This window comes from Pinus tabuliformis, chromosome X, assembly GCF_031772625.1.
Source record: "Pinus tabuliformis cultivar Carrire ecotype Pingquan chromosome X, CPIR1, whole genome shotgun sequence".
NCBI lineage: Eukaryota > Viridiplantae > Streptophyta > Pinopsida > Pinales > Pinaceae > Pinus > Pinus tabuliformis.
This window is the reverse complement of record NC_142308.1, coordinates 1056610055-1056637421: the sequence shown is the minus strand read 5'-3', so window position 1 is coordinate 1056637421 and position 27367 is coordinate 1056610055. Positions and strand designations below refer to the sequence as shown.

The following is a 27367-nucleotide window of genomic DNA, read 5'->3' as shown; positions in this document are numbered from 1 at the left end:
TCTATTGTGGCTCTAGCTGCTAGCTAGGGATGGACTCTTCACCAAGTGGATGTGAAAACAACTTTTATGCATGACTTCCTCAAGGAAGAAGTATTTGTGGAGCAACCACAAGGCTTTGAAGTACATGACAGAAAAACTCATGTGTGTAGACTGAAGAAATCTCTCTATGGATTGAAGCAAGCCGCAAGAGCTTGGTATGCCTACATTGATAGCTTCTTGATGAAGCTTGGTTTTACCAGAAATAATGCTGATCCAAATCACTACTTCCAGATTTTCCAAGGTATGCCTTTGATTTTGGTATTATATGTTGATGACTTATTCTTGACTGTGTAATATCCCTAACCCGGAATATTCCTCAAATCCTAGCAAAATTCCAACCAAATATGTGCAAATGATATAATAACGCAAAAATGACAAAATAACTGTGGTACGACATATAATAATGTAAACAGGAAATATAAGCAGATACTCAAGAAATGCAGCATAAAATGCTAAGCCATTTTATTATACTGAGCAATAAGATAAGTACAGGAGGTGATCAGGAAGATGGCACCTCGACTTGCACCAGGCAAGTGAAGAAATACTCTCAGAATAACAAAGAATGGCCTCTTTGCGTGGATGCTGCTGCTACTAGGAAACAAATGATGATTTAGGGTTGCTCCCCTCCTCGAAAAAAGCTGAAACTCTGGATTCGGGCTCTACTCAAGAAACCCAGAAAAACCCAGAAAGCTCTCCTGGAATAGCCGACCCCCGAAAATCACCCCCTTGGGGTTTTGCACAGTTCCTTAAGCTCTGCGCTGCCACTGAAGGAAACTCCTCTAAACTCTGTCTGAAACTCTGCTTGAAACTCTGCCAAAAATTCTCCAATAGACCAGGGCTGGTCCCCTGCTCAATCACCCAGAATGAATCCTCCTGCAAACCGCAATCCAACACTACTGCCAGAAAGAATTGCGTCCCTCTCTCAGTGTTGCGCAGTCCTCCAAAACGCTGATGAAACTGCTGTTGAAATGCTGATAAAACTACTGCTGAAATGCCAATGGGAATACCTTGCCCAAGCAGGCACTCGAAGTCCCCCGGGGCTAAGGGTGAGATCTCCGAACAGAGACACTCAATGCACTAAAAAGTGCTGCAGACTAGCTAAACAGCCAGCGTGCTCAGGAGTTGAAACGACTAGCTCAAAATGCACATAACTGAATGAGCAAAATGAGGGGGCTCCTTTCTTTTTTATAGCCTTTGCCTCTCTCAATCCCAAGGCTCACCTCTTCCAGCGTGGTTCCCCTCTTGCCACGTGTTCCTTCCCTCCTGTGCAGCCTCTCCATGTGTCTGCGTGGGCTCCATTTCTGCGTCCCCCTTTGGCCCCCTTGGCTCCCCTTTAAGTCACAACGTTGTGCTACTAGGAATTGACTTTTATTCTAAAACTGAGTTATGTCCCCCGTCCTCACTTTTTTTTATTTACGAATAACTATAGAAGGCAAAAAGTGGACAAAATCGAATATTCCAATTAGCCATGGCTAATTAGGAATGTTACAGACTGGTGGAGAACCTCTTATCCTCTAGTGTAAGAAGTAGTTAGTTTTTGAATTTGAAATGAAAGATCTTCATTTGATGCACTACTTTCTGGGCCTAGAGGTATGGTACCCATATTCTACCTCCATTCTTTGGGTTGAACCTATCATGAGTTCTTTGGGATTTGGCACCCATATGTCCACATACCTGGGTAGGTCTTGGGAGCTTTGCCCCAGGAGTTGGTGCAGCTAAAAGAAATAGAAAGAGCATATCATGGCCACAACAAAATAAAATAAAAGAAAGAAAATCAAAATGCAAAAGATGGCCAGGGACATAAATATTAGCACGTGGGAAAAATCCTAGCATGAGCTCTTCGTCACTCATATGGCCATCACTTGGTTCCTAAGCACATGTTTCTCTATTACATCAAAAGAAGGAACCCTTGCATGTATGAACGATGATGAGTGATAGACTAACTCATCATTAAGGGGTAATACAACCACTGCGTCATTGAGAGCAAGCTTTAACCCTTGAGCTATGAGTAGTAATACAAAGAAAAATCAAGAAAAAGTAAAAGACTCGCGAGAGGGTGGAAAAACAAAGGCCGAGTTGGTAGCTCATGCATCCATGAATGCTTTCTCCTCACATCTATACACTTAAGATGTGGATACCCCTATCAACCAGTCCCTTTGACCGTGGCATTTGGCCATTAATGTTGATTTTGGGTAGCATCAGATGTGCCCTAGCTCTGAAATTTTGTGGAGGGGCTAGAATACATAAGATTTCCAAGACTCAAAAATCTTTTGGAGAAATTCCACCCGGATTGTGAGTTATTAAAATAATTAATATTTTTAAAATGTTCCTAAGTCCAAACTTAGGAAAATAAAAATATTAATGGGTATTAATAAAATATGGGTGAGAAGCTTCTAAGAGATGAGGATTAAGTCTATTTTAATCTTAGCCGTTGATTAGGCACTTAATCTCGACCATTGATTCATCAACAGGAAAAGTATAAGAGGAGGCTTGAGGGTCAGTTGGAGATGCACCAAGTTGATCAAATTAGTTTGATTTTTCTGGGGTGTGGTTTGCTGAGAAAATCGAATAAGTAATTTGAGTTGCAGTGAGGGGCAAAAACAGAGATTTTGATCAGAAAGGAGTTCCGAGCCAAAGCGTACCGGGCAGAGAGGCAACAATAACATCAGAGAGGCAGCGCAGAGGCCTACACAGCCCAGGAAGGGGCTCATGCAGTGTTGACGCGAGCCAAGAGGGTCTCTTGTAGTGGCAATGCAAGATATTGTCAGAAGTTCGAGATTTTGCTGGAGAAACAAGGTTCTGAGCGGGGAGGGCTGAACAACACTTCCTCTAGCAAGCGATCCAGTAGAAGGGATGATGTAGTCTCTTACAGGCAAGACGCTGGCCGAAGCAGTGATTGCGCTGAGATTTCGCAGTGTTTGCTGGAGTCGGGCCACTCAGTGGATTAGTTGTGACTTGGATAACGAGGTAAACCCTCGTATGTATTTCTTGCTGCCCTGATTTCTCTAAAAGGTTAGCCGGTGTGAGAGGCAACCTGTTGTACTCAGATTCTGCTTTCTTAATAATACAAACCCTCTATCTGCTGCACCAGTGTTCCTGCATTGGGTTTTTTTGGGGACTTTTTGTCCAAAAATAACGGTGTCCCATGTGTGTTTGTCTCATTTATCATTTCAGTTTATGATCTGTATGTCAGTGTAGTCTGTAGTAGTGTTTTTCATCATTGTTTATAATTAAATAACTTGTTGAATGAAATAACAAGTAGGAGATGATAAACCAGTGACTGCAATAGGATTTCTTTTTGTATAGATTTAGAAATTTTCACATCGTATCAGAGGGTTGCAAATCATAGGACACTGAAGCCATCAGCTGGGAGATCCAGTGAATCTGCTGCAGAGAGGCAGCTGTCCCGAGTGACGACGCTGTTTCAGAGCCAGAGGAGCAGCTGAAGGGGTGACACAGTACTAGAGGAGTGACGCAAAAGCTCACGCAGTGCCTGCGTCAGCTTTCTGAGCCAGGAGGAGGAGACGCAGTAGCTGAGAGGAGCTCACGCAGTGATTACGTTAGCTCTCTGGGCCAGCGTAGAGCCTGAGGGGCTCAAATCAGTGAGTTGTCGGGGCAATAGGAGCAGTGCAGATTCGATCTGTGGTGTTGGTGGGACACTGTTACTGTTGTTGCAGAACAATGTTTGTGGAGACGAAACCGAGGTAGAGGGAGTCGCTGCCTTAACGGTTTTCTTGCCAAAGAAATCTAGGTTCGGGTTGCTGAGCAGCAACAAAGGAGGATTGGAGAAGGGGTGATTTGACATTATTTGGCGGGAGGATTTTCGTGAAGGAAATCAAGACTCAGAGGGAGTCTAGAAGGAACTTGTTCCTTAGAGGATTTCTAGCGCCAAAGAAATCCAGATCCAAGTCTTGCTGGGGTAGCAGCGAGAGAGGGAGAAGAGAACCTGTTCTATACTTGTTTGAGCAGAGATGGCAGTGAATGGACTAAGGGATCATGACAGATTGGATGGAAGATCCAACTTTGTTATCTGGAAGGCCAGGATCCTAGCAGTCTTGGACAAGAATCACATCAAGGATTTTGCCTTGAAAGTGGTGGTTGTACCATTCGATGCTGATCCTCTTAAGAAATTCGAGGAGGCTCAAGCAAAGGCGAAGTGCATGATCTTGGATGGGGTCAAGGATCATGTGATCCCACATATTGCTGAAAAGGAAACAACAAGGGAGATGTGGGAGGCCTTGACCACCTTTTATGAGGGAACTTATGTCCAACGAAAGATGTTGCTTGAGAACCAGCTAACACAGTATCAGATGCAGAAGGGAGAAGAAATCGATCCCTTCCTTCTCAGGTTGCAAGGGATTCAAGATCAGCTGACTTTTGTGGGGTCTACACCAGATCTTGAGTTCATGGTCAGGACTGCCCTGAATGCAGTCATTGAAGACTGGGAGACCTTTGTCCAGAGCATCTTGGGCAGGGATTCTCTCCCCAGTTGGGAGGAGATGTGGGCAGCTCTTCGACAGGAAGAGATTAGGCGGTTAACCAAGGTAGGAAGTAGTGGTAAAGGAGTCAGAGTCAAGAAGGAGGAAGAGGAGGATGCAACTCTCGCATCAGCGGGACAGCCAGGGCAGCAGAAGAGGAAAAAGAAAGACATAACCAAAGTCAGATGCTTCAGGTGTGGGGAACTGGGACATTTTGCCACTCAGTGCCCTCAGAAGAAGGGCAAGGAAGAGAAGTCTGACTCGAAGGCTGCTCCAGCGAAAGCTGACAAGGAGGATGATGACGAGGATTGTGCCATGAGTGCTCATGCACTTCTAGAGAAGAGGTGGGGTGACATTGAGTTGTAGTCGGGAGGACTACACTAGGGAAGGATCCTTGAGATGCCTAAAATCTTGGATCACATATGGCTACGGGAGCGCTTAACGATAGTAGCAGATTGATGGGAGCCAGTTGGTGCGAGGGATGATGGAGCGATAGTGGCAGAGCTAGAGTGCCAAAGTTTGAAGCAGTGCAGTAGAGTGTTGAGTATTCTGGGAGGCACAAAGCAGATACAACAACAACGCATTAGCATCAAAGGGTCAATACAGATTAGTAGCAGAGGTAGCTTCAACATCACAGGGTATCCAGACTGACCAGCATGTCAGCTTTTGGGTGACTTTTTCAGTTGCTTACTTCTCAGCAACTGAGTTGCAGTGCAACAGTTAGTAGTGGCAGTGCTATGGGCAACATGATGCAACATATTGAGAGGGAGTTGTAGTAGTGGCAGTGGCAGTGACAGTGTCATGGCAACAATACAAGTTGCAGTGGTGTAGTGGATGAAGGGCAACAGGCTAAGCATCAACAACATAGAGGACCGATGCCATGGATCAGTGTGATGCTTCTATTGGGAAGTATTGCTAGAGCACATTCCTCGCTAAGAGGGAGTGTTGATTTTGGGTAGCATCGAATGTGCTCTAGCTCCGAAATTTTGTGGAGGGGCTAGAATACATAAGATCTCCAAGACCTAGAAATCGTTTGGAGAAATTCCACCCAGATTGTGAGTTATTAAAATAATTAATATTTTTAATGGGGTTCCTAAGTCTAAACTTAGGAAAATAAAAATATTAATGGGTATTAATAAAAATATGGGTGAGAAGCTTCTAAGAGACGAGGATCAAGTCTGTTTTAATCTTACCCATTGATTAGAGACTTAATATTCGCCGTTGATTTATCAACAGGAAAAGTATAAGAGGAGGCTTGAGGGTCAATTGGAGATACGTCAGTTGGAGATACACCAAGTTGATCAAATCAGTTCGATTTTTCTGGGGCGTGGTTTGCTGAGAAAGTCAAACAAGTGATCTGAGTTGTAGCGGGAGGGGCAAAAGTAGGGATTTGGATCGGAAAGGAGTTCCGAGCCAAAGAGTACCGGGCATAGAGGCATCAATAGCATCAGAGAGGCAACACAGAGGCCTACGCAGGCCAGGAAAGGGCTCACCCAGTGCTGACGTAGGCCAAGAGGGTCTCTTGCAGTGACAGTGCAGGATATTCGTCAGAAGTTCGAGATTTTGCTGGAGAAGTGAGGTTTTGATCCGGGAGGGATAATCAACAGTTTTCCTCCAGTAGATCGATCCAGCAGAAGGGGTGAACAATTTTCCTCTTGGCCTACGTCAGCACTGCGTGAGCCCTTTCCTGCCTTGCGTAGTCCTCTGTGTTGCCTCTCTGATGCTACTGATGCCTCTATGCCTGGTACTCTTTGGCTTGGAACTCCTTTCCGATCCAAATCTCTGCTTTTTCCCCTCTCGCTACAACTCAAATCACTTGTTTGACTTTCTCAGCAAACCATGCCCTAGAAAAATCGAACTGATTTGATCAACTTGGTGTATCTCCAACTGACACTCACCTTAAGGTGAAATTTCCTCATCATAACTACCCTTGTACTATGGCATGTGGCTTGGAGCCTTCCCTTTGTCTCCACTTTGTTCCATCATTATTTCACATGACACCTAACACTTGAAGGGTGTAGCTTGGTCCTGTCATTCCCTTAGAGGTTGAAACCACCTAAAAGGGTCCTTCATTAATCTCTCCTACCCAGGAAGGTAACACCAGTACATGTTCAAAGCCCCAAATTTGGAAGGGAAACCCACTATGAAGTGTCCACTTCTGCCCTTGATTAACAAGCTTATTTACTCAATTGCATTGATGAATCATTGTATTGGAAGGTGAGGAGGTGCATTGGATCGTATACAGGATTGCAGGTGGGTTTTCGTCTTGGACTTGGCCTCACTATACAGGATCCAAGCTCGCCAGAGGATCACAATGGCATTTGTAGGGTGAGCGTTGAGAGCCATCGACCTCCATCCATGCAGAGCATTGATTGCCACACCATGGGCTTCTTCAACACCAGCATTTGCTTTCTCATGTCTTAGTTACTTAGAGATGATGGTGTACTTGGACCATGTTGCCCTAGCTGACTACACATTGCATCTGACACTTGGTAGCTGATCTAGGGCCCAAAGGAGGTTATGTCTTTCCTCGGGGGACATGGGAGGGCATGTGTCATCTTCTAGCCTTCATTGATGGAGCATCGACTTGATCTTGAGCCGCTTGGAGACCCATGAGACCCATTTGGAGCCCACAAATCCCAAATAGGGGTTTGGAGATTTTTGTAGCACAAGGAGGGTACCACCCTTTTCATCATGATTTTTGAGGCACTCTCCCAAATTTCTAGCATAAGATGCCTCAGCTCTTGATTTGGAGAGCTCTTTGCATGCATGACGTCAACGCTATGTGGGCTAGAGAGAGATAAAATAATATTTATTTGACAAGCTATCTTGGTTGGCTTGTAACCAAGGGTCTTGCACATCATTTATTATGTTTAGGGGCTTGCACTTTAGGAATTCGAACTAATATGACTTGTATAAATAGCTGAGACCTATTCTCACATCAACTCATCATCACTTGGATTTTCGACCTCCTTGAGAGAATTTAGACCTCCAATTGTGGATGGTTTTTGGAGATTTTAGATGAATTTTGATGTTTGGATAAATTCACTATCTTTCTTGGAGCTTCTATTTGGCATTGTTATGGATGGATATGTTTTCCATTTTCTTCTAAGTGCTCTTTATTGATAAATTTATGATCTGTAAATGTTTAATGCATGGAATTTTGTCTTATGGTTATTAGTGTGCCATAATTAATGAAATATTGTCTAAAGATTGTAACTATTGGGAAATTTTGCATGTATTATTCATAGATGATGAATGAATGAATGTTCCTAGAGGATATATTGCATTTGCATCCCTGAAACTCCACTAACAAGTGTTGTCGAATTATAAATATCTAAAGTTGTTGTGTAGCTTCCTCCATTAGGGATAGCAAAGCTGCTTCTTTAGGTCTCCTTTGAAGAGCGAGTTGCCGAAATTGAGATTTTCCTTGACTCCATAGCCTCCCAATGGTTAGGCATTGACCTTAAATCCTTGGTGATCACCTTTAACTTGAAAATCATCTCTCTTTCACCTTTGTTTTTTGTCTCCTTAAGGTTAAGGAGGCCTTTCTAGGGCTTGGTACAAAATCCTTTGGAAGGAGGCATTTTGAATTTCGTTTGGATAAGATTCTTCCTTAGTGTCTCCTCTAAGTATCCTCAAGTTTTGGAGGAATTCGCACGGTGGAATCTCCATTAAATTGATGCCCTAGCCATCACATCAAGAGGGAACCTTAGAAGCTAATTCTTCAACTTGGGGATTCTTTGAAGTTTGAAGGCATGTGCTTTAGTACTTGTTGAAATAAATTTTACATTGCCTTTTCTCTTGTCTACCTTGACCTTGGATGCATTCATATCTCGTCATGTATCTCAACTTGAGGTCTTGTGTAGCCATCTTTCAAAGGGGTTTTTTGTGGAAGGTCTTACTAACTTCTCCCAAAGCTCACACTTTTGTTGAAGCCTTCCATTGAATGGGCCACCTTCCCTCACTTCAAACCTATTATAGATATACATCTATCACAAGTATCACTGAGACTCCTCCTATCAGTGAAAACCTGAGAAGAGAAGGGGACTTAGGTGGTCGTGACAGTGGGCCTCTATCCCATAATGTTGTTGTGCCCTCTAGCTTTTGCATCTTTACAAGGTTTGCTAGTTTGTGCAACAACAATATGCATTACTCATCTATGAAATGTGAATGCCAATCCTCTTGATGAACTCTTGTAATAGCTCTACCAAGTGACCTTGATCCCTCACAAAGATAATAGTTAGGTTTTTGTGCTAAGGCATCAAAATATCCTTATTCCTTTACAAGATTTAGCCAATCACACCCATAGACTCCATCATCCCAAGGACTAGGCATTGGCCTGGTCAATTTGGTGATAAAGCATCATTTCATCCATAAATTTGATTTTCGTTCTCTTACTTAAATTCGAACCTCTTAAGGATAAGCGACTAAGGTAGGGCTTGGTGCAAATTAGCCTAGAAAGTGAATTTTAGGTTGTGGAAGGATTCAACATCAAGGGAAGACTAGCTTGCTTCAAAATCAGCCTCCCTTAGTGGCCAATCTCTCCATTTCAAGCCCTGATTCTCTTGCCCTAGGTAGGTTTTCCCTAGATAAACCTTAGTTTGCTAAGCTTCAACTTGAGGACTTTTGGAAGGTTTCATATGCGATTGGCTTGCTAATATTCATTGTGTGGAAACCTTTTCTTGACATATTGACATTAGGGCATCCCATTTGGCTTGGTATTTCTCAAGCCCTAGGTTAATTGTGCCCTAATTTGGCCTTTCTAGAGGATGCGAATTGCCGTATTTTCTTTGGTTGAGCCTTGTACTTAAGAAGATCCATCCTTCATTAGCCCCTAGTGTCACCTTAACCCTTACACCCATAATATGTCTCATAGGTGACCTATCTAACAAGAAGCTCCTAGTGGTGAAAGTCCATAAAGAGCAGGGGATAGTGGATGTGGTGACAATGGGCCACACCTCATTGTTGTCACTTGATCTAGTCTTTGCCTTGTGGGGTACCCCTCTACAAGACCTGCTAGATTTTAGGGCAATAGAAAGGATGCTCAATTGTGGAATCTTCTCATCCCCCAAATCATGGAAGTTGTTTCCGCACAGTGCTACAGAAAATTGAACTAGAGTGATCTAACCCTTTCAAAAAACGACATTTTTTCTTGTAACTCGCATGATCTTGTGTCTTCAACCATCACAATTTCAAGAACAAAGAACATGAGAAGGCATTGTAAGCTAGAATGAAGATGTCACTTTTTCCATAAAATGATTTGAGGGCAAGGCATCTTTGAAGGAAGCAGCAATGTAATGAATATAAAATATATAAATAAACCTCATCTCATAATAATAATAATAGCAGCCTAGCATAGTGTGGCCTAGTAGCAAGCAACAGGGTGATTGGCGTTGTTTTGATGCGGAGACCTCGGTTCAAACCCCCAAGTGGTTATATATGAGGTCATGTGCAAGTTCTAGGTGATTTTGATGGCATAGATATGCCCCTCATAGTGTGATAACTCAGCCAAATAGACCCTCTTAAACCCTAAAATTGCTCTTCGTTGTCCAATCATCAAAGAAACCTAACCCTAGTTGTCATTTAGTTAACCATTAATGTTAATTCTCGGTGTCAATGAAAATAAAATACAAGGTAACATAACCATATATGGCATCCAATCGATCTCCTGTTACCTAGTCATGTTTACCAACTGACCTCGTTATTGCAATTGTATTTAACTTTTCATATTAATTCTTAAAGTTAATGAGAATAAAATATAATTAAAGGTAAATGTGAATAAGATACAAGCAAAAGTAAGCCTCAGCGTTACAAGAACTTTTAACTTTAAATGTTAAAGTTGGACCCCGGTTTGAGTATGTTTGGTGATAGAATAAGACCTGTTGGACCTCACATGAAGAAAATAGAAATTGGGGTGTTTTTCAGCTTTCTGTGCACTTAATTGTTTTTTCATTGTTTCAACATATAGGCAAAACAAGACCTTGTACCCCATCCCCCTTCACCCCTTTAAAGTTTAGATGGTAATTGTGGTATTCTAAGATCGAAACCTAGAAGGGCAATAGGCTACTCAATGGTGCCATCTGATTAAAACCTATACCCTTCTCAATGTTGCCACCTGATTTATAACATAAAGTGGCACCAATTGTTGGAGAAATTCACCATGGATTGCAAATTTCAGATTCTTGAAACTGCTGGAGTGCTTCTAATAAGCTAGACCTCTGATGGGCTTATGTACTCATTTGAATATGATATGATCATTTGTTAACACAAGAGGCCATTTAGAGCCTCAATGTTTATGTATGTTTCTCAGGACTAATTTTTTGTATTGACAAACTTATATCTCAATGTATTTTGGCTATTTGCACCCTTACATGCCATATACATAAACAAAATTTGCATATTTGGTGTCTAATGGCTTGGATTTACATTGATGCACATTAATGTGTACTTTTTTATTATAAAAACTAACTAATTATGTATTTTTTAATCAATTGTTTTCTTATATTGGTCATTTTACCAATTCTGGTATGGATTGTAATTATGAGGCATACCAGTTTTGGTTTTTATAACGTCGGTTTCTATTAAAAGGAAATAACAAGTGAAACAATAGCTCTTTCTTAGTTGCATTTGACATGGTTGAATCTTTTTAGTTGTGAATTTTAATAAAGATCACGGGAATACAGGCTTTAGCCTCAGGATTAAATGACTTGGTAACTATTTCATTGTTTGTAAATATGGGCTGCAATGATATGCATGGAAAATATATCAGGTCCTAGTCTAGATATTGAAGGGATGTGCTTGATACTTTCTAAATTTATGTTGAGTTCTTTATTAATAGGCATCCTTTTAAAATGTTGGCCATGTTTCTTATGCCACCTTATTTATCTACTCTTTATAGGGAATTTATGTATTATGCCATTTGAATTGCCTGAGAAGTTTTCTGTTTTTTGACTTGTAGGCATTTGTGAATCTTGTGCTTGCACTATGCGATGCAGGCGATTCAGTGGTCATGTTTGCACCATATTATTTCAATGCATACATGTCCTTCCAAATGACAGGCATCACAAACATATTGGTTGGCCCTTGTGATCCCGAGACACTTCAGCCTAATGCAGGTGGTATTCATAATTTCATATCTTCTTACCTTTATTTCAGGGCCCTTTTTAAAGTTCTTTTTTCTGTGAGACTCGAGAATCAAAATGAAAAGATCTATCTGCCCTGTAAATTTTTCCCACAGTTGGGGAGTGTAAACATGCAGACTGCAAAACTCAATGAAATGAATTTTCTCTAGTGGAGGCTTGCTGTAATGCACTAAAACATTCAAGAATGTTATAAAGTTTTTGACATTTCATTAGTTAATAATGATATCAGAAGCGTATTTCCTCAAAAGGAAGAAAACAAAATAGTCTTGTGCAATGTGTACAATATTTCATCAAAACTAAACTTATATTTCTTGTTGGTGCATAAACAGGTAAAGTGCTGCAAATAATATTTAATATTTCTTTCTTCCTCATACGTAAAAGATCCAATAAACTGCTCTAGCTTAGAGATACTGAGGGGCTTGTGAGTAGTTTCACAGGTGGGCATAGCTTGTTCCATGGGCTCATTTGTTATGATATATACCAAAGATTTAGTTACACTGTTTTGAAGAAATATGAAGAGTCTTAATGGTATCTCTAGAGAGGACTGTGAAATGAAATGTGAATTTTTTTCTTTTTTTTTCTCATTTTTGGAATCCTGCTCAATGGTGCAGCAAACAGAGGATATCTAGAGAGGACAGTGAAATGAAATGGGAATACTTTTTTCTTTTTCTTTTTTGGAATCCTGCTCAATGGTGCAGCAAAAATAAGAGGGTGAGGAATTTGGAAATTTTTTATTCGCCATTGTTGCCAAATTAATATCCAATTCATATATTTGACTATTGTTAAAAGAATGCTAGCAGAATTTCAGAATCCATATCCAGTCCAATAATATCTTCCTTCTCTTCAATGTGGCTCTCAATGACTTGGGTTGGAGAAAGTCATGTAGTGGCTTAGATTATGAAATAATAGGGCCATGTTACTGGTTCGATTAACAGTGTTGTTAAGATCTTGGAAACTTTCTGGATGAGCACATACAAGGTTGAGGTGCACTATCACCTCGGCCCTAACTCCTACTATTTAGGCCCAAAAACCCCTAAATGACCAAGGGAGGAGCCCCAAATATAATCCTAGTTAATCCCAAATAAGATCAGTGCCTTATATGGAGTCACTTGGAGTGGACATGTTCAATTCTTGGAATTGTGTAGCTGTAAAATAAATGACTGTTGCAGCAGAAAACTAAACAGCAAATTTAGTAGCACCAAAACATTAAAAATATATTGAGTGACCTATGGATTTTGGTCCACAGGAAGAATCCTAACCAGAAATGTTTATCTTTTGATTTGGTTAAGTGATTGAGGATTTATGACTCAAAACAACTTGCTGTTTTGTGTGGTAGACTAAGATCTGCAAAAAACGAGGGACAACAATCTGATTTGACTATAACAGGCACGCTACAGGTGCCTTGGCACTTCTAGATGATTAGTCTAGATGATTAGTCTAAGGGTGGAGAAGGTAGGAGGGTGAATATAGAGCCTTTTGAGGCCTCCCCCCAACTATAATATGATTGAGAAGTGAATTTTCAACAAGCTTGAAATTATTTTTTAAAAATCTCGGTGAGATCCTCTCGGTTTACTGACCTAGAAATTTCCAGATTTAATTTAAAGACTAAAGTATGAATGGAAATGATGAAATTTTACCTTGAATTCACTAAAATTTGACTATTACACACTATAGAGCAAATGGAAAGTGTTTGGGCTGAATATGCTAACTTGGAGAGCTGAAAACCCTTTTGAAAAATGCAGTTCTAGCTTGGTACAACAATGCAATCTTTAGATCTGTAATGGAAAATGGCTAAATACAAGTGTAAGAATATCTAGAAATGATCCTCGTATCTTTTCTTGGTTAGATCTGTCAATAAACTCAATATTCTCCAAGATTTAAGCTTGTAATTAAAATAAGTCAATCAAAATCAGCAAGCAAAAGACCCTAAACTAATTGCAAAAAATTAAAAAGTTTTTATTTTAATTTTTGAAATACTGGTGGTTGTTCTGTAATACCTGTGTCCCATGTTACTTGGGAGCGGGGAGCGGGAGCGACCATTTTCAGAAGCTCCCGGTTTGGGAGCGAATCCGGGAGAGACTTTTTAAAAATATATATATATATATATTTATATTTTTTTAATTTTTGATACATATATGTCAACAAAAACATGTAGAATGATGAATTAGACATAAAAAACATAAAAAAACATAGATTGATCATTGAACCATATCACATCAATCATCTAGAAATTATAATCGTCATCAACCATGTCCACAAGTTAGTAAAATACATATTACAACTGCAACATATTGAGTCTTATAAATCATGATTCATCAAATTCAATATTAAAGTTTCAACTTCAAGCTTTCAGAAATGAAAATTCAATAACATTTATCATCATTGATCACCAAAGTTGTACTTGTAAGCTAAGTTTAACCATTACAAGAAGTAATATCGAAGATATTTCTAAGTCCTAACTTCTAACTGTTAACATGATATGAAATGTTAAAAATTTATAAGATGAAACATGAATAATGAGATGAAATGAAACAACTTTAGTCTTTCACAAAACATCATATTCATAATTCACAATCATTAGATTCATTACCAATGAGTTATAATTGCCAAGGCCCAACTTCAAACTTCAAATTTTCATTGTCACAGTGATATAATGTTTACAAAAAATATCATTATGATATGAAAGAGTCAAGAGTCAAGAGTCAAGGACTCAAAACTCAACAGTTATGAAAACTAAAGTCTAATAGAAACTAAAAATGACAAGTAAACTGTAAATCTACATGTGGCCCTTGCCACGAGAGTCTCCAGGAGTATAAGCAGGTCGTGGTGGTCTTCTAGGAGTCTCCTGCATAGACCGACGACCAGAACTAGAACCTCCACACGAGGGTGTAGATGGAGGTGGTGACAGCAAAGGAACAAGACTCGGACCTCGAGCACTGCTACTAGATGGTGGAGGTGGAGGTGGAGGTGGCATGGCTGCTGCTTCATTTTCATCCCTTACAAGTTCCTCTTCTAGTTCTTCAATATGTACAATGCCATCCTCCAAATTGTCATCCTTTGGGTGATTGTCCCAAATTTTATATGTGGGATCCTCATTAGCCCGATCACAGTAATGACTCAACAACCTCAAGTTGTAGTGCACATAAACCAAGCTTTCTGCTCGGTTTTCATTGAGTCTGTTTCTTTTCACATTATGTATATAGCTGTAGGTGCTCCAACACCTCTCTGCAGAAGAAGAATTTACAACCTGTGAAAGAACTTTTTTTGCCAATTTTGGCAAAAATCCGTGGCCGCCATATGTTTCCCACCATGTGAGAGATTCAAATTTATCTTTGTCGTCCATTGCATGGAAGTTACCATACAAACCAGTGCCACTGAAGTATCTGCCTATTTCAAGGCGCACAGCTGCACATTCCTCCCTGTCAGGTACCAACTTTTCTAATCCTTCCAAATATCCTTTAGTTACCTCTTTATCTAAATGGGGTTTGGTCCTAACCCCACCCCCTGCTGCAGGTTGGCCCAACCAAGATGTAGAGTAGTATTTTGGCGTAAGTATATACGCCAAGCAATGTAGTGGAAGGTTAAGCCTATTCCACCGTTCACACACACAATCATGAATCAGTTTGTACAAGTTGGGATCTCTATTATGAACAATGTCTTTTATTTCCCCCAACATGGTATCCATTTGCTCATACACCTTGCCAATCACTGGTTTGTCTGTATCTGCAAACCGAATCATGTGATAAATTGGCTTGGTGAAATCCAATACCTGCCTCACACTTGTTCAAAACTGCCCATCAAAAGCGGCCTCCTCCACCATTTCAAAACCTGCCATGTCAGCTACATTTGTAGCCCTTTCCTTTAACACTTGCCAATGTGGACTTGATACCATGCTAGCTAATGCCTCTCTTACCTTCAAAAGGCGCCTGAAGGTGAGGTAATAGCTACCAAATCTAGTCCTCGCAATCTTCAGCAACTCCAATCTCGAGTAGCTGCGGAAAAGGCCATGGGTATTGCTATGATTTGTAATAAATTTTATCATTTGTTTGCCTTTCTTGTACAAATTACCAATCCATTGGTATTGTTCATTTTTGTTTTTGACAATATCATGCAACAAAAGGTTCAATGTGTGAACCAAACATCCAGACCAAAATATGTTCGGGTATTTATCCTCAATAATTGCTCTCGCTGCCTTACAATTAGGAGCATTATCAGTGATGACTTGGATGACATTGTATGGGCCAATACGCTCAATTGTTTCAAGTAATGCTTCTGCAATGTTGATGGCGGTCTTGAACTTGTCTGAGTAATCATGTGCAGCTAGAAAGATGGGACCACTAACAGACACAGCAAGGACACTTATCAATGGCTTGCCTCCTTTTACATTTGTCCATCCATCAGATACAATGGACACCCCATGGTCAGTCCAAGAACTTGTCATTTTATTCAAAGAATGTGATATTTTTGCTTTTTCATGATCAAGACCAACGGTTCTTGCCTTGTCATACCCAGGGCTCTTGTATCCTTTAGGGGCATCATTTATGGCAGAAACCATTTCGTGCCAATAAGGTGAGCGTAGAACATTGAATGGTATCCCACATGCATAGAGAAACCTGTAAACTTTTGAATCCACATCATTCCTACACCCCTCATCAAGGAAATCTGATATGGTTGTACGCCTTAAAGATGATGACCCTGTGCCTCCATGTCCATATCCACTGCCTTGGGAGGATGCTGAAGGAGTTCTTTGTGATTGTGAGCTTGGTTCAAAGAAACCCCTTGATTTTTTTGTTCTGTATTGGGCTTCCTCCTCTTCCCTTATGTATTTGGCTCTATCTGCTGTTGACACTGCTGTACAAGTTTTGATTCCTATTTGTTTCTCTCCATCCCATGGCCTTTTCCCGCAGAGGTGTCTTCTAGCACGGGTGTATGAACCTGTGTAATTAGTGTTGCAATGGGGGCAATGAAATTTAGTGGTTCCACCCCCTCTCCCTGTTTCAGCCCTGTGAACATATTTCCACAATGGAGTTTGGTCTTGTTTAGTTTTTTGAGGGTCATGTTCACCCTCCTCCAGCTCCTCCTCACTGGGGTTTTCACCCATTTGACTTTCTCCGGCTTCTTCATCCCCCTCTTCAGTTTGGGCCCCCTCCGTTTCCTACTCTCCAGCACCATAATAACCATAAAAGGGACTAGGAAGAGGAAAATGCCAATAAATATAGCCAGGTCCATGGTGTTTGATGTTTGTAGGGTTTTGATTCTTGAATCTGCAAATTAATTTAATTTATTGGGATTAATTAATTTAATTTAAATACATGATCCTTAAACTCAAACAACTAAATTAAATTAACTAAATTAACTACCTAACCAGCTAAACTAACTAAATTACTAAGTTACTTGCCTCTGCAGGCTTGCTCCTCACTCCTTGGCACTTGCTCCTCGCTCCTTTGCTCTTGCTCCAGCTCCAAACTCAAGCTCAATGAAGTTAGAATGAATTTTTTTTGGCCCATTGGGCTTATAAAACCAAAAAAATTTTCTAATTTTTTTTTTATTTTTTATTTTCGGGTCCGGTGGATTTTTTTTCCGCCGAACCGCTCCCGGCCCGGCTCAAATCGCTCCCGGAGCGATTTTTAATGTCCGGGAGCGATCGCTCCCCGATCGCTCCCAGGCATTAAAAATCGCGATCGCTCCCTATGTCGCTCCCTAACAGACTAGGGAGCGCAATTTTTTTTAAGGGAGCGCGATTCAGGAGCGGGTTCGAGGGGGGGGGGGCGCTCCCCCGCAACATGGCACGTGTCATATACCTCACCTTTGCTGGAATTCGAAGTCAAATTTCCCTTAAGCCGATATAGCTAATTTGTTTCAAGAGAGTGAGTTTGGTCCAAAATGGAAATCACTCCCACTATTGCTTAACCCTCCTGATGACTTTCAAATCCCCACTTAGGAGTGGTCTCTCCTCAAAGTGGCATCTCCAACCTTTGATCTCTCTATGCAGTAGATATGAAATCTTGAAAACAAATTGAAACTTCCTCAAGAGATGGTTTAAATGCTTGGATCAACCTACTTGCAAAACAAGAAAACCCAAGTGGAGTTACCCCTAACTGGCTCTCCCCATGTGACTAGGTAGCCCTCAATGGCAAAATTTGTTAGTCATCGGATTATATTAATCATAAAAAAATAGATTTAATTAATCACGAGACATATATTAAGAAAAACAACAAAGACAAAAATCATTCCACACACTACAAAAATTGAATTTACACAAGGGTTTGCAAAATGTGAGCCCCTTATTATGATAATACTTGTCTCAATTGACAACAACAACAATAAAATGAAGGGAGGTTAGCTTTTTATAGAACAATTTGCAATGACTAGATAACGGCTAGCTAACAACTTGTTTTGACTCCTCTTCAAATGAATAATTTATCAATCATCCACAAGTTGGAGAGTTAGTAATTTTCTCTTAAAATATTACAATATAATTTTTAATTCACCCACTAGGGGGTTGAATTGAACAAATTTCTGTAATTTAGCTGAAGATTCCTTTTTCTCATGGTCCACGATGTTAAATACTAAAAAGAGTAAACAATAGTAGCTCAATGTTCCACTTGGCTGCTGTTGAAAAGTTCAACTTGGTCCCTTGGAGAATAAATTCATCTTCTAATAGCTACTTTCTTGGTCCATTACTTAACTAATTGGTCCACCAAGTCTCCAATGGCTATTTAGATCCTCTAATGGCTTGTTGGCTTCACCAATGGCTATTTTTGAGTTGAATTTTCCTAATCGAGTTAGCCACATGAAAGCTAGATCTCCAATGCCCTTGAATTTCTGACAACTTTGACATCTCCATATGCTGAAATTGGCCTAGATTTGAACTTGATATCTCTGGAAATATTCAAATTTGCTTAGCTTTGCCACATCATCATTTGTCTGCGACATCATCATGCCCTGGTTGGACCAATAGCTCCCTCAGGAATTTGTGGAAACCGAGAAATGTGTTTTGTTCCTCTCGTTTTGTAGACTAATTTTGACATATTACGTGTCAAGTTTTGTCAAGATTTGCCCTTTTTATGCCTCCTAGAAATATATCCTACCACATTCTCATGCCGCCGTTGATGATCTCTAACACCATTGAGGAGTTGCAAAATATGAAACATGGGTTTTGTTTCTCTGATTGAGTAGATCACTTTTGACGTAATGTATGTCACAGACAACCCAATGTTGCCCTTGTTTTATCACCAGAAAACCTGTTTTGACCTGTTGACTAAGTTTGACCAAGATGTAACTAGCCATCACCTTATCTTATTGGAAAAATTCGACGTGGCATGGATTCCTCTCTTCAAATTGCAGATTTTGAGACTGTGTTATCTTTTTGACTATCGAGACCACTTTGCATTTGGAACTATGAACTGCCTGGGGAACGTGAAAGTTGTCAAATGAGATTGCCACACTTTGAGAGCTGTCATGAGGAATACTGCACCAAGGGCAAGGTCACATACAAACTTGACAGACTCTAACCATGTGGAATGACATAAGTGCACCTCGACACAGGTTGTACTCATCCATACACTGGTGATATCTTGTACAAATGTAGGCTCCCATAAACCATGAGTACATAAGAGAATTCACCTAAAACCCTCCAATTCGGTTAGGGATGAAAGCGACCTTATGTGGAACTTCAAAAGACAGGGCATGGTTTGACCAAATAATTGAATACAAACTCAATGACAAAGATACAGGTTTAGGATACCTAATATAGGGCCTTGCATGGTTTTCACATGGCATTTGACTTGTGACCTTAGGCTTACAATGGTGGACAATGTTGCATTTTTAAGTGTGTACCCCTATTGACATGTAGGGTAACAATTGGCTCCAACTGTGGGACACATGCTCTACCGGAGAGGATGTGGGAACCCCAAAATCTTCCAGTTGTCACTTGAAGGCTCGACAATACAACATCAATATAGAGAGAAAGTCAGACATGTCACCCACCAAAAGTGGGTACCCCTAGGAGAACTTTTCTCCTAATCATCTTCTTCAAGTCAACAACCAACAATCCCTGACAACCACCTTGTAGCCGATGTGATGTGCCATTTTATCTTTGCCCCCTGCATCCATTGTATGTTTCCTCGTCCGTTTGTCAAAAGCACATGTTAGAAGGTGGGAAATCCGATCCAAAAGGTATGTTATTCATTGTGCAATCAGGTGCTTATGCTTGTTTTTCATTTGGGCATTTGGCATGGATTATTGGGTGATTTGGAAGAAGGGTTTTGATTGTGGTTTTATTCCCTTTAAATGGGTGGTTAATCTTCAATCCTAGTCTAGTGGGATTTCCCTTAATGGCCCATGGATTTAGGAAGGGCACTACTTGGGAACCGCGATTGAGATAGCGTGGTCTCGTTTCCCCATTCCATACTTATCACTTTTCTTCGTACATTACAAGCCCTATACTTTATCTCCCTTCTCTGGGTTCACATGACCATGGGTCCATTGGGTTCTAACACACTCCCTCCCTTTGTCCACATATCTGGATCGGGCCTGGAAACATTGCCCTGGAGGTTGATGCAACTAAAAGAAAAGTAAAAAGCATATCATGGCCACAAACAAGAAACAAAAAGAAAGAAAATTATAAAATGCAAAAGATGGTCGGGACATTAATATTAACACGTGGGCAAAAGCCAAGCATGACCTCTACCCCTTATCATTATGGTCATCACCTGGTTCCTGGGGCCAATGTTGCTCTATCACATTGTTGCAAAAGGAACCCTTGCATGTCCTAACCCCTAGTGGGCAATGAACTGTCCCATCATTAAGGGGGTAGCCATTGCTACACATCACACACAACATGGTCTCATTTCGTAGAGCTTCGAGCAGTAATACAAAGAAAGATGAAGAAAAGGAAAAAAGCAACAAAGGGGGTGGAAAAAAAAGGCTGGAGTAACTCATGCATCCATGATTGCTCCCTCACATCTATATGCATAGAATGTAGATTTCCTTATCATTGCTACCCCTTTTGACCATGGCATTTGGCCATGAGACCCCTTTATCCCTCTTCCATTCCATCATTATTCACATGCTGCCTACTTATTGGAGGATTTACCAGGGACGTGTTTTTCCCCTTACGGGACTGGGAACGTCAAATAGGGTCGTCTATTAGCCACTCCTACCTAGGGAGGTAACACTATTATGTGATCAAAGCCCCAAATTTGGAAGGGAAGCCCTGTATGAAGTGCCAATTTTCCCTTGATTAATAAGGTTGGTTCACTTAGATGCACTAATGATTATTGTACCTAATGGTGAAGATGCAACAATGGACATTGTGTGTGATTGGCATGTGGTTTTCATCCTGGGTTGGGCAACTTAACTGGGGCCCAAGTTCACTAGAGGAGCATTATGACACCCTACATGTGAACTAAGAGCCATAGGACTCCTTTCACTTGCAGAGCATCATTCCATTCCATGGGCACCTACAACACCCCCAACCGTATGCACTTTGCCTCACATTATTCTTGAGAGGATGCACTTGGACTAGCATGTGCCAACCAGATAACAGTGTACACATGGTTTGGTAACTAATCCAAGGCCCAGATAAGCTTTGTCTCACTCCTTGAGACATTGGAGGACTTAACACCATTCTCTGAGCCCTCAATGTTGGAGTAGAACTAGGTTGTCTGTCACCAAGAGACCCATGAGAACCGTTTTGTGCCCCAAACCAATGTTGCACGAAGTATGGACATTTCTTGGAAGCAAAGCATTGGAAGCATCATTTTCCAAAAATCTAGGAAGTGAAGCATCTTAGAAGCATCTATTCTATATATATTATATTTTTGCATTTATATTAAAAAAAATCCAAAATACCAAATTAGCTGTAGAAGATATGAAAACTTGCGTATTTGTACATAAATCAAGATAGATATGGCATTCATTGTACATCAATGATTAATTATTCAAGCATCAACCATCTAGATGCATCAACCATCTAGAATCTAGATTCCTCTCCTCTTGTCTAGCTTTTGCATCTATTTGATTCTCTAGGGATACTAGTCAACATTGCCCAATTTTGATCAAACGACCTAATCCAAGCTTACAATATGGTAGAGAAGGATTAACATGCCTGATCAATGATTTTCACTGGAGTGAAGGGTACATTTTTGTTAAGGCCATGACAAAGGAGTTCAACAATCAACACCACCAACGCTGGTGTACATATAGGGCTTGGTGCTCTTGATTAAATGCTAATCACATACCCTCATACTATTGAAGAATGTAACTAGTTTCGGTCTTTATAATTGTTGTTGTACTCATTTCAATATTTATCCTATGTAACAAACAAAAGAAGAAAATAAATGCTAGTTACTGTAGCATCATATGTGTTCTAGCCACGGAATTTGGTGGAGAGGCTAGAATATATGAGATCTCCAAAACCCAGAAATTGTTTTTGGAAATTCCACTTAGAAATGACGTAATTAGATTATTAACCAGTTTTTAAATATTTCCTAAGTCTAAACTTAGGGAATATGGTTAATTAATCAAAATTAATTAAGTCAAGTTGAGAATTATCTAGAAACTCACATAGACCGACTCTAAGATGATTATAGCAATTGATTAAGTTTTAATCTTGGCCGTTGGTGCTCCAACAATGAATTATAAGAGGAAGTTGATGGGCACTTGGAGAAAATGCACCAGAACACCAGAAGTTTGATTTCCTTGGTAGATCGATTTCCAGAGTAGCAATAGTCAGTTGTCGGAGAGCTAGAGAACAAAGCAGTGAGTGAGGGGTAGGGACAGTGACACCAGAGGAGATTTCCCAGATCCAGAGAGTCAGGTACAGGAGGGTTGAGTTTCCTCAGTGAGGTTGCGTAGAGGCAACGCAAAAGCTTCAGAGGCAACAATTCGATTTGGCTAGATAAAGGGTCGATTCAATTACTGGAGACGGGGAAAATTTCTGGAAGGGACCAGCGAGTCATTCTCAGAGGCTGGATTGAGCAGATGGCTTGATCAGTTGCAGTTCCAGGCAGAGCGTACCGGTGGCTGCGCAGGCTTGACTTAGAGGCTGACGCAGGGGTTTTGTGGAGCCCATTTAGCGCTGGTTTTGGAGCTAGATTAGTGCCGCGTGAGACAATTTGTCTCACTAATTTTTGTGGCCAGTTTCTCCTGTAGTGTATTGCCAATTTGTGCATCCAAATTGTACTCAGATTTTCATTGCTGCACCAGTTTTCCCAAGTTGGGTTTTTTCTGAGGACAATTGTCTAAAACTAATGGTGTCATTTTATGTGTGTGTGTGTGTGTTAGTATTTTCTCAATTTCCACTGCTATTATTTCCTCATTTTATTTTTTGAAGGTTGCAGTGTGATTTCTTTGATATATTCCGTAGCAAATAAATTGTTAAAATAATTAACAATGAGAAAAATAAATTCCAGTTGCTGCAATTGGATTCCGGTTGTGGAATTTTCACATGGTATCAGAGTGTGAGTGATCATCTGGGAAGCTCAAAAGTAGAAGAAAGAATTTCGCTACTCAGAGGGAGCAGTAGGTCGAAATTCTTAGAGGCAGTGCAATGCTCAAACAGGCAAGCTGAATTGCTAGGGCAGGAATTCAATTTTTAGTTGCAGGGTTGCAAAAAAGTTGAGTTGCCCGGGTTGGTGATTCCAACAGTTAGAGGGAGCACCAACAACTCAGATTTTCGCTGAGTAGATTTCTGGTTAGATGCAGAAAGTTTTGTACTTGCATAACCAATGTTGGGTGGAAGAGAAAAACACACACAACAGAGGGAAAATTTCTCTCTAGGAACTTCGAGTCTCAGAAGTTTGATTTTTCTAGGAAGATTGGCAGTAGCAGCTAGCAAATCTGCGCATTCCAGAAGGGAGTGCGAGTAGCAGAGCAACAACCAAGCAAAGGGAAAGAGGGAGTTTTCGACAGTTTTTGAGATGGCCACAACAGGACTTAGAGATTAGGATAGGTTGGAGGGTTCCTCCAACTATGTCATCTGGAAGGCCAAGATGTCCTTCCTGTTGGATGAATATGGCCTAAAGCTCTACATAGACAGTATTATGGTAGTTCCCTAGAATGCAGATAAACTAAAGGAATACAAGAAGGAGATAGCGCAGGCGAAGCAGTTGATCTTGGATGGAGTCCGGGACCATATAGTCTCACACATAACTAGCAAGGATACTGCCAAAGAGATGTGGGATGCTCTCTCCACGCTATATCAAGGCACTTCCGAGCAACGAAAGATGTTCCTGGAAGAAAATATGAGATGCATCAGGATGCAGAAGGGGGAAGGCATAGATACCTTCTTCACAAGGATTCAGGAGGTCCGAGACCAACTTGCAACTATTGGGGCAACACCTCAATCAACAGAGTTAGTGAGATTGGTACTGAACAATGTCTCTGAGGAGTGGCAAGATTTTGTCCAAAGTATATTGGGCAAAGACAAGCTACCCAATTGGGACAGGATGTGGTTAGACTTGTAGCAGGAGGAGTTGATGCGAGCTCTATTAGAGAGCTCCATCAGTGGCTGCAGTAGTAGCAGATCGAAGGTGGTGAAAGAGGAGGAGAATGTGGCCCTCGCATCAAAGGGTCCCATTCAGGGGCAAGGGGAACAGAGAAGGGAGAAGAAGGACTTGTCAAACGTCAAGTACTTTAGATGTGGTGATCTTGGTCACTACAACACGCAGTGTCCTCTCAGGAAGAAGGACAAGTCAAAGAAGCAGGACCAGTTGGTAGTGTTAGCTGAGATTGAAAAGTTGTCCTTCAGGTTGGAGGAAGACTTCGCGATGTTGGTAGCCATACCTCCAGGAGTGAGGTGGGGTGACTTGGAGTTGTAGCCCTAGAGAACTACAGATTTGGGCAGGGTCCTTGAGGAGCCCACCTCATGGATCATTCATTACCTGGCTATGAGGGCCCACAATATTCAGTGGCATGATGGATTATTGGCAATTGAAGCAGTCAGTACCAGAGTGACAGTTGCAGACTAGTACCAGTCAGATATTGAGGAGCACAATGCAGTGTTGACAACATACCAGGTGGTTCAGTGCAGAGTTGGCAACATAGATTCTTCAATGACAGTGCATATGTTAGTAGCAGTCAGGACTCGGGAGAAAGATGCATCATACTGAACACAACTGATTCATTATTTTGGATGCTTCTCAGTTCCAGTAGTTGCAGTTGTAGCAACAACAGATGAGAGGGTGTTGCAGTGCAAATGCAGAGTTGGCAATAGTATGGCAGTGTCAACAACAACACGGATGCAACATCAAAGTTGCGCAATAGTTAGTGGGCAGCAATAGCCAGACGTCAACAGCGTGACATGAGGTGATACAGAAACAGGGTGTTGTGGTAGGATGTTTAACCAGTTTTAAAATATTTCCTAAGTCTAAACTTAGGGAATATGGTTAATTAATTAGAATTAATTAAGTCAAGATGAGAATCATCTAGAAACTCACATGGATCGACTCCAAGATGATCCTAGCCATTGATTAAGTTTTAATCTTGGTCGTTGGTTCTCCAACAGTGGATTATAAGATGAAGTCGATGGGACTTGGAGAAAATACTCCAGAGCACCAGAGGTTCGATTTCCTTGGCAGATCGATTTCCAGATTAGCAGCAGTTAGTTGCCGAAGAGCCAGAGATCGAAGCTACGAGTGAGGGGCAGTGACTGTGAGTTCGGAGGAGAGTTTCCAGATCCAGAGAATCAGTTACAGAAGGGTCGAGTTTCCTCAGTGAGGCTGCACAGAAGCTTCAGAAGCAGTAGTTCGATTTGGCCGGACAGAGGGTCGATTCAGTTGCCAGAGGCCGGGAAGATTTCCTAAAGGGACCAACGAGTCATTCTCAGAGGTTGGATTGAGTAGACGGTTTGATCAGTTGCAGTTCCAGGCAAAGCGTACCAGTGGCTACGCAGACTTGACAAAGAGGCTGACACAGGGGTTTCGTGGAGCCCATTCAGAGCCAATTTTGGAGATGGATCAGTGTTGCGTGAGACGAAATTTGTCTCACTAATTTTTGTGGCCAATTTCTCTTGTAGTGGATTGCTATTTTTTGCATCCAAATTGTACCCAGATTTTCATTGTTGCATAATAATAAAGTCCCTCACTACTGCACCGGTTTTCCCAAGTTGGGTTTTTCTGGGACAATTGTCCAAAAATAACGGTTTCATTTTATTGTGCGTGTGTGCTAGTATTTTATCAGTTTCCAGCGCTATCATTTCTGAAGTATTTTATTTGTGAATGTTGCCGTGTGATTTATTTGATATTTGCCATAGCAGATAAATTGTTAAAATAATTAACAATTAGAAAAATAATTTCCTGTTGTTGTAATAGGATTCCAGTAGTGGAATTTTCACAAGAAAAAGTTACTATTATAAAGCATGGGTTTCATGCTTATTATTGTTGGAAAATTTAACTAGGTTCGGTCTTCATTTAATGTATTTGAGTCATCTTGTAATGTACTTGTCAAAAGAATAAAGAAAAGAATTTTTATTACTATTATTGTGACTTATTAAAGCATGGGTTTCATGCTTGGGTCACCATGTTTAGGTCAAAGTCCCCATTGAGGACTTCTAGGATTTATTCTGAGTCAATAGAGTCATTTTACCTTTAAAGAGACCCTTCTTGGGCTTTTGAATCATCTAAAAAGGTTAACTATTGAGTCAAATGTAATTTATGTATCCTCCACATCAAGTCGGCCTAGAAGAGATCAACTCGGTCTAAGACATCAATTCGACCTCCCTTGAACCCTATAAATAGAAGCAAGTCAAATTCATTTGTAGCACCTCATCTCAAGCAAGTTCGATATCTCTAAGGAAGATGGTGTTAAAATTGGCAACTAGGGCAAAAATTCATGTGGGTCATCTTATTCATGGCTGATAATATTTTTATTAGATTCCTCTCGTCGAGAGGTGTAGGATTGATATAAAGATCATCCGATTCCGATAAATATTCATGGAGATATGAATTTATTTTGATTATGGAATTATTATCAAGTCGACCTACAACTCATGTAGGCTCAGAAGCCCAACAGTCGCATCTATTCAAACACCAACATTGTGTATAAATACAGGAGGACTTTTCCTCATTTGGACTCACTCATCTCATCACATCTCTCTCTCTCTACTGCACACTGCACAGAAAAGAGTCTCTTCTCTACTGCGCAGAAAAGGGTCTCTCCCTCACACATGTGAAGCCGGAAGCTGCTGAAACTAAAGCTGCAACTGCAGAAGTAAAGATTGACCTGCGTGGACTAAAAGATCTCCTCATCTGAACTGCGTTGTAGGTTCATCTGAACCTCCTCTGAAAGCCACAACTTTTGGTGGTGGAATCAAGTCAATCCGACGGACGGTTTGCAAGATATCGACTGCCCTAGTTTGAAGCCGGAAGCTGCTGAAACTGAAGTTGCAACTGCAGAAGTAAAGATTGACCTATGTGGACTAGAAGATCTCCTCATCTAAACTGCGCTGTAGGTTCATCTGAACCTCCTCTGAAAGCCGCAACTTTTGGTGGTGGAATCAAGTCAATCCGACGGACGGTTTGCAAGATATCGACTGCCCTAGTTTGAAGCCGGAAGTTGCCGAAACTGAAGCTGCAACTACAGAAGTAAAGTTTGACCTGCGTGGACTAGAAGATCTCCTCATCTGAACTGCGCTGTAGGTTCATCTGAACCTCCTCTGGAAGCTGCAACTTTTGGTGGTGGAATCAAGCCGATCCGACGGTC

At 40.9% G+C, this 27367-nt stretch overlaps 1 protein-coding gene across 2 annotated transcripts in view; it reads left to right on the top strand.

Moving 5' to 3' along the window:
* Positions 1–27367, top strand: part of LOC149143458 (Pyridoxal phosphate (PLP)-dependent transferases superfamily protein) — a 223139-nt gene that overhangs the window by 132571 nt on the left and 63201 nt on the right. For both annotated transcript variants that reach the window (XM_089453377.1, XM_089453376.1), the window contains one exon: positions 11479–11635. In XM_089453377.1, the coding sequence (XP_089309503.1) occupies positions 11479–11635 (157 nt within the window). The remainder of the gene's footprint in view (positions 1–11478; positions 11636–27367) is intronic.